Here is an 8,433-nt window from a genome sequence, read left to right on the forward strand (position 1 = left end):
ACATTTAGACATACGTGTATTTCTCCATTCAGACACGAAAGAGAGCTCAATTCAGTAGCCTACTCGCGCGCTGTAGGTGTATTGTGCATGACTGCACGCTTCGGGTTAGGTGTGTGCGCAAAGAAAACCGCACCAAATAGAGCTCTTTTTTGCATCGTCACTCTTATTCAGAGATCTATATGTCTGCTCTACTCATTCTCCCAGACGTTCACATTTTTTAACGTTTTATGACCGCGGGGTAGATCACGTTACAGTAGCCTACAAATGTGCGCATCTACCACACACGCAGGACATCAGTTCTGACGGATCGCTTCCCAAATCGTCACTATCTAACATTTTCGTCTAGTTTTTATTCGTTGACGAAAATGTCAATAGATTTTCGTCATAGTCTTTGTCATTCAAAACTAGGTTTTATTTAGTTATCGTCTCGTTTTCGTCTGTGAAAAAATGTCGTTGACGAATAATTTTCGTCGTTATTTTCGTCAACGAAATTAACACTGCTGAACATATATGCAGGTGTTAATGATGGTGACTGATGAGTGTGCAGCTGAATGTAATTAGTGTCTGTGACAACAAATGAGTGATGAAGGCAGTTGGTGACAAAACATAACGAGTTTAAACTAACGTGAATGTGACACTACCAGGGGTGCGTTTCCCGAAAGCATCGTTAGCCAACTATGGTCGCAAGTTCCGTCGTTACCAATAGAGTTCAATGGAAATTACGATCATAGTTGGCCAACGATGCTTTTGGGAAACGCACCCCTGGTTAGCACTACCATAATAATGGATTTTCTAAATCCCATAGCACATAGCTCACAACATTAATAAAACTGCAAGTGTGGCAACAGCAACTAAACTTTGAAAACGGATTTCTTGAATAAGCACTACCTTGCTAGCTGGAAGGCCACTGTTCTGTAGAATTTAATTTCAAATCGTAATCAAACCTGCCTGTCTGTAATTTTCTAGTTAGTGGTGCTTGCCAAAGGCACCCAGAACACCCTAGCAACCGCCTAGCAACGTAATAGAACCACCCAGAATACCCTAGCAACCGCCTAGCAACACCTAGCAACCACTAAAATACCCTAGAAACCACCTAGCAATACCATAGCAACCATATAGAGTACCCTAGTAACCATACAAACACATGAATAAGCTATATCTCGGCACCAGAACATCGTACAGACATGGTTGTTGGCTCGTATGCAATCATGCACAACACCCTAGCAACCGAGTGCCGAGTTTTGCCACTGCAAGCAGCACTCACATTTTTTTCAGGAAATGTACATTCTAGTTATCCTTAAGATCTTGATTAGCTACTTCAGGAGTGTCGGATTTGAGTTGGAGTTAAAATATGCAGAACAGTGGCCCTCCAAGAGCAGGACTTAAGAACTATGATTTGCAGCATCAATAAGAAACTTTTCTGGCAGTTACAATTTGCAGAGCTGACAAATACAGATGACATTTACACAATTTACATAAATGCATAAGTGTATTTATTATTGAAATTTCAAATTACTTTTGTAAATTTCATGCATCACTGTTAATATACACTTTATTTCATTTCTCAAAATGATTTAGGTGGATTCTTTCCCATCAGATGTTGCTTTGTGTTTTGTTCAGGCTTAAACAGGATGATATAACATTTAGGTCCAAATATGCAGAACAGTAAACCAAAACTTGAGGCTAAAATAGCAAATATCTCCACAGCTACAGTAAATTTTCCAGGAGAACTGACATAAGCTGGAATGAATATGATCCATACAGCACAGAATATGAGCATACTGAATGTGATGAATTTGGCTTCATTGAAGTTATCAGGTAGTGTGCGAGCCAGAAAGGCCAGAAAGAAGCACAATACAGCCAGTAGACCAATATAACCCAGTACAGCAGAGAAACCTATAGTGGAACCCAGACTGCACTCAAGAATGATCTTTTCATGATAATATTTCATGTTTTTGTAGGAAACAGGAGGAGATATTGTTATCCAAAGCACACAGATAATAACTTGTATAAGTGTAAAAGCAAGAACACTGAGTCGTTGTTGTGCAGGCCCAAACCATTTCATGATATTACTTCCTGGAAGTGTAGCCTTAAAGGCCATTAACACCACTATTGTTTTCCCCAGAACACAGGAGATACAGAGGACAAAAGTGATCCCAAACGCTGTGTGACGCAACATACAGGACCACTCAGTGGGGCAACCAATGAAAGTAAGTGAACAGAGGAAACACAGTGTCAATGAGAAGAGCAGCAGGAAGCTCAGCTCTGAGTTGTTGGCTTTTACTATTGGGGTGTCCTTCTTGCTGTAAAACAGGATGGCCACCAGCACAGTTAATCCAACTCCTAACAGTGAGAAAAAGACTAGCACTATACCCATAACTTCAGTGAATGACAGAAACTCTATAGCCTTTAAATCACATTTATTTTTTTCAGCATTAGACCAGTATTCCCCTGGACACTGCTTGCAGTTATTTGAATCTGGAAAGGAAGATGTGTTTACTATAGTTAGAGACAAAGGAGAAAATTACTTCATTGATAAAGTCTCTTGATAAGAACCTGCATCCTTAACAGTAGAAGGAAAATACAAAAAAAACAGCTAACCAATTTTCTTTGAAGCTTTGAGATGGGCTGAAGATTACCTGTCTCATTACTGATTTCTCCTTCTGCACATGGAATACAGTCATAGCAGCAGACAGGTCTTCCTTTCTGTGCAGCCTTCCTAGTGCCTGGATGACAGCTCTCACTGCACACAGACCTTGGCTTCTACAAAGTAAAATAAAATTATACATGGTATTACATGGTCTATGTGATATATTGACAATAAATCTATCAGTATTATAGAGAATAGAATATTGTATCTTTGATGTGTAAAATTACGCAAAAATGGAATGACAGCTATTACATTCAGAAAAACTGAAACTTTTGTTTTCCTCTTGACATTATATTAGCTTCTAACCAGTTCTAAATCAACTAGAGGTTATACCGTTTATAAATGCAAATGGTATTAATATAAAATGTTTTATTATAAAATATAAAAAAAGGTTTTATTTCCTGAATTTTCTGAGGGGCAGAGCTTTGAGGAGTACATATAATATAAAATTATTATATTCTAATGATTAATACAACACAAGCTATTTACCTGCAGCTTTCCTCCAGCCCAAATTATGTTTTCAGTGTTGAGCACAAAGCGCTGATCAGGGGGCAGTGAGGCATCATAGTATCCCACTGGTTTAAATTGGACAAATCCATCTGAGTCTTGCTGCCAGTTCACGACTTCATACTGTGCTACAACTGCACCAGTTCTGTCAAACCACACACTATCTCCTGTCTTTATGGTGGAATTGAACTTTTTCAGAGCCTCAACCACCTATTGAAAAACAAGACAATTCAGAGACATTTTGATGTTACCAAAGATATAAAAAAAGTATCTGCCTGCTCTGCTTTCATCACAGTTTTTTACCTGCTGTGGTTGTATTGTCAGACCTTTTTCACAATCTCCTTGTTTCGTGCACTGTAGCAGACTGTGTAATGAGTAAGCCACGGCATAAACTGCTTTGTATACATTGCTTGAATATCTTTGTTCAGTCACATCTTCATTGTAATTTTTCAGTGCAATCAGATCCTGATATCCGCTACAATGTAATGCATATTGAGAAGAATTCCCCTCAGTCTGTGAGCATGGGAATGCTGTGTTCCAGAATTTCTTTAAAACATAATCTGCAAACCCTTCAATATCAATTTTTCTCACTGCAAACCCCAGTGACCCTCCCAGAACATGAAAACTGTTTGGAGTCATCAAACTTTTTGCAGTTATCCAAGCCTCCACTCCAATCAATTGGAAGTCTGTAATGTTCTCAGTACTTAGCTGATCAAAAAGATTGCCCATCTCAACTTGAGAAAGAAATGCCACAATTACTTTTGCAGTGCCTTTTTTTATTATCTGTACCACCTTTTGGAGTTTTTCAGGCTCTGTTCGATAGAATTTCACAGAGTACTCCACACAAATCCCCTCCTCTTGGGCTGTTTTCAGAAATATGGCTATTCCATTGTTTCCATAGTCATTGTCACTGTTCACAGTTCCCACCCAAGACCAGCCAAAGTGCTTGACTATGTATGCAAGTGCTCTGCTCTGGTGGTAATCACTAGCAATAGTTCTGAAAAATGATGGGTAATTCTTTCTATTACTAAGGCATTCACATGTGGCTGAAGGACTTATCTGAAAAGAAAGCACAGGAAACAAATAAACAGTTCATAATCAGTATAGTATCACTATGGTCAGACTTGTACTATTATTGCTTCTTACCACTGGGATTTTAAAAGGTCCTGTAGTTCTGGACAGAATCACTGTGGCTGAAGACTCTGTTTCACCTATGATAGCATGTATAGGAGACTGTCCATTGCATCTGTCCCCTACTGCAAACTCTGGACCATTCATCAATGCCATAGTTGCACTCATGGAAGACAGTCTTGAACCACAGGTATCATATATTCTGTAGCCAATAGAAACATTTGGGAGCAAATTTTCACTTGTGTTAATCTCCTCTATGGCAAAGATCATTGTTTGAGCCATCCGAAAATCTATTAGATTCACACTGTGAAAACATTAAAGTTTTGCATGAGTAAACAAAGTTAAATACATATATTTCTACATGCTACAAATTAATTTAGATAACAAATATGTTGTTATCAAATGCATTATTTTCCCAATGTAACAAACCTAGAGCAAAGCAGACGTTGAGGTTTTTGTGTAAAGTCAAATGACGGTAATGTTTCTTTACTGTGGATTGCAAAAAGTGTTCCAATAGTTACATCTCCATCTTTAAACAGCAGCGGGTATTTTGAGTCTCCCATCATATGACAAATGTTCTTTTTTGCCTTTGTATGAAGCCAATAATAAAATAGGTGTACGCAAAAAAAGATGAGAATCCTACTGATTGATCTCAGATGCATCTTCCAAATACCAATGACCTGATACACCATTTGAACTTTTGTATATCACATCATTAATATGCGTCATTTAGGATCCCACAGGACATAAGCTATAAAAGAATAGGTGAAAAAAAGATTGCAATCTTTAAAAAATAATGTGTATTCCGTTCTACAGATAGTGGGAAATTTAAATCTCTTTCATGCTATTATAAGCCCTTCAAAAATAATTGAAACTGATATCTAAAACATATATTTATGATTGAAGTTAAAAAAATATACAGTAGAAATTCTGGGAAAATTTGTAGAAATTGAGGACCATTTCTATCACAGTTATAGAATACGTGTAAGATCTTAAAAAAGCTGTGCGATATGGAAGTGACCCCTGTTACAGTGAAAACAATGTTTTAAAGGTGCCCTATGTAAAAATTGAGGTAAAATTATCCAAAAAATAAGCTACACGCATCAAAAGAATGAGAAGAAATAAGTGCAATGATGTCATTAAAAAATTGACAAGTTATAGTGCTGCCAAGATATAAACCTAAATTAGCATGCTAAATTACTAGCGCCGGCCCGACTGGTGTCGTAATACCAGTTTCGGCCATGGGAGGCGGTATGCGGGCAACATACATAACCACCAGCCAAACTGCAGTACACGAATAACTCGCACGGCTTGTGGGCGTACTTAAACCTGATATCAATCACGTCTATATGAGACCGGCCTTTATTATTTAGTGTTGAGATGTTGTTCATTGAGTCTCTAATCTCTAAAAATCTCCAAATGAACTGCGGTCTTACTATCGTGTCAATTGATTTGATTAGTATGCGCGAGGGAGAGAGAGAGCAGGAGGACTGCGCTCGTGTTGTTTGAAGACGTGAGAGTGCGCGCGCGCGGCCGGGGCGCTCTCTCTCTCTGCTCGTTATAAGCCCTGTCAAGCGCAGCAGTCATTATATTCTACATCACTCACCGATCAAAATAGGCTTTGGCGGGACAAAGCGGACGATTTGACGGTTTTAGAAGATTAACAACCCGAAACTAAAAAACAGACTAGAGTAGGCCAACTTTCTGGAGGTATACTGCCCCCATTTGGTATGGAATATGTGGAGTATGAATTTATTTTTTGGCAGACATTCCACATGGCACCTTTAAATAATTACTTTTGTTGGTTACATGGTATAGTACAGCGATTTTCAAATGGTTCCGGACCCTGGCTTGGTTTCCCTCCGGACCATGGGTCATAATTGCGTCATTTTATCGTTTCTACAGATTAAAGTGAGCAATGCGTCAAAACAAGCGTTTAGGGTCATTTACGGTAATGATCTTCCGTCACTACCGTACATCCTCTAATATCTTTATGTAGAGCCAATTAACACGCTTCATTCAAGCCCTTTCCGCTCCGCGCACATTGCTTCTCTCTCCTGCTAAAGATGTAAAGCGCAACATTAAAGGGATAGTTCACCCAAAAATGAAAATTCTGTCAGTAATTACTCACCCTCATGTTGTTCCAACCCCGTAAGACTTTCGTTCATCTTCGGAACACAAATTAAGATCTTTTGATTAAATTTGAGAGCTGTCTCACTCCTCCATAGGCTTCTATGTAATTGAAACTTACCAGCCCAGAAAGTTAGTAAAGACGATGTTTAAAATAGTCCAAGTGACTACAGTGGCTCAACCTCAAGTTTATCAAGCGACGAGAAAACTTTTTGTGCGCAAAAATCTGTACTGTATGGTGGTGGTTGCTAGTGCAATGTTATCGAATATATGCTTGTTACTTCGGCTTCTATTTGTGCGCATACTGTCCACAGCAACATGCTGTAGTAATCAAGCGTTGTTTTATGCTTATCTGGTTGCATTATTGCAACATGCTTGTGGCTAAAGCTATCTAGATATCGGTAACATATACTTGTGCAAAATACACAGCAGATTCACCGCAGAGGTCTGGTATTCAACACTAACAGCATTGTAGCTTGATGGTCCTGTGAAGGAGTGTGGAATCATGGGAGTCATCATCTTCACCTCCACATCCGATGGAATCAGTAGGACGGTAGCAGAAATCATGTTCATGAATGAGGAAGCACACTGTATTCATAGCTTAGCTGCACACTGCATCTGCATCTGTATGCTTACCCGAACGGACTACACTAGTTTTAATACTAGTCCTATGGTTATACAAACATGCCAGTTGTATCAGTTTTGTTGCCGCTAGTCTGAGCTATTGCTGTAGGGTGTATGCTTCCCCTGCCAAACTACACTAGTTTTAGCAATAGTTCCGGAATTATACAACATGCTTGTTGTATCAGATTTTGCTGCCGCTAGGGGTGTAAGCTTCCCCTAATAGATCCTATACAATTGTTAAATTGGCTACAGCAACACACTTGTTGCCATGTGTCCTTGCTTGCTCCAGCTTAGGGTGATGCTTCCCCCATAAGATTGGATCTATAGTGCTCAACATATGCCGCTAACATCAGGATGTAACCATTCTATCGTTGTGGTGGGGGTAGTGTGTAAAATAAAATAAAAAATATATATATCATATTTTATTGGTTTCTACAGAAGTAAACTACAACCAAGTATAACAAGGTTATGACGTCATTGACAGGTGACAATGTACGCAGTACACGTCAACAAATACCTAACCAAGTATCAGCATCACGCTTGTTGCATTAAACCATCCAGCTGTATTAATAACATGTGTTGCTAATTCTGTGTGAACCGGAAGTTTCCACCAACATTACTTCAGTATTGTGACATATTTCCAATGAAAAAGATAATTGAAAAGGAAATCTCCATCTCTCATCTCTAGCTCACAGTCGTCACTCAAATAAACTGGAACTAGACTGCGGATATACAACCACAAGCAAGCAGATGATTCATTTTGATATTTCAATTTTCATTTCAGGCGGCATGTCATTCATTGCATTCATTGCATTGTCATTCAATGCATGTTTACTGCCAAGCATTTTGGGTATTGACAACATGCTTGTTGCTCTGGCTTATGTGGAGATTGGCAACATACTCGTTTAGATCATCCAGGTAAGGGCAACATACTTGTTGCTCAACCCTCTGGGGTCGGCAAACACGCCGGCGCGTTTTGCTCAATTTTTTTTTACATAGCAGCAAAATAGACTTCATTTATGGTCATACATAAGAAATATGAAAAAAATAAACTGTAAAATGTCTACTTTTTTATGTGTCCACTTACAAGCGAAACAAAACATTGTGCTTTTGTAAAATAAAGAAAATAAACAGGCTGTGCTTTCTGCCTCTCCGTGAACTTTTTTTCTGGAGCACGTCTCTAAACTTAAACAAAACTCAGCGAATACTATTCACCCTGGCATGAGCAATATATCTTTATAATCATTTAAGTGTCTACTATTACATTATCTAAATTCAAAATGAAAAAAAAATATTCTCTGTTTATGTAATCTGTATGAAAAGAGAGAGATGTCAGTCGTTCTCATTTCAGCTCATTATCTGCTAATGTGAACACGCCCACGGAGAGCGCG

The 8,433-nt window shown here is 38.7% G+C and overlaps 1 protein-coding gene across 1 annotated transcript; it reads right to left on the bottom strand.

Moving 5' to 3' along the window:
* Positions 1-1,564: 1,564 nt before the first annotated feature.
* Positions 1,565-4,866, bottom strand: LOC130071486 (extracellular calcium-sensing receptor-like). Its single transcript, XM_056236334.1, has 6 exons — positions 4,718-4,866; positions 4,304-4,592; positions 3,461-4,216; positions 3,140-3,367; positions 2,640-2,763; positions 1,565-2,478 (listed from the first exon to the last, which is right to left on the bottom strand). Exons 1-6 carry the CDS (start codon positions 4,852-4,854, stop codon positions 1,565-1,567), a joined length of 2,448 nt encoding a protein of 815 aa, XP_056092309.1. The 5' UTR covers positions 4,855-4,866.
* Positions 4,867-8,433: the final 3,567 nt, after the last annotated feature.

Source organism: Rhinichthys klamathensis, unplaced genomic scaffold (assembly GCF_029890125.1).
Source record: "Rhinichthys klamathensis goyatoka isolate OS25496 unplaced genomic scaffold, OSU_Roscu_1.1 h1tg000445l_1, whole genome shotgun sequence".
Lineage (NCBI taxonomy): Eukaryota > Metazoa > Chordata > Actinopteri > Cypriniformes > Leuciscidae > Rhinichthys > Rhinichthys klamathensis.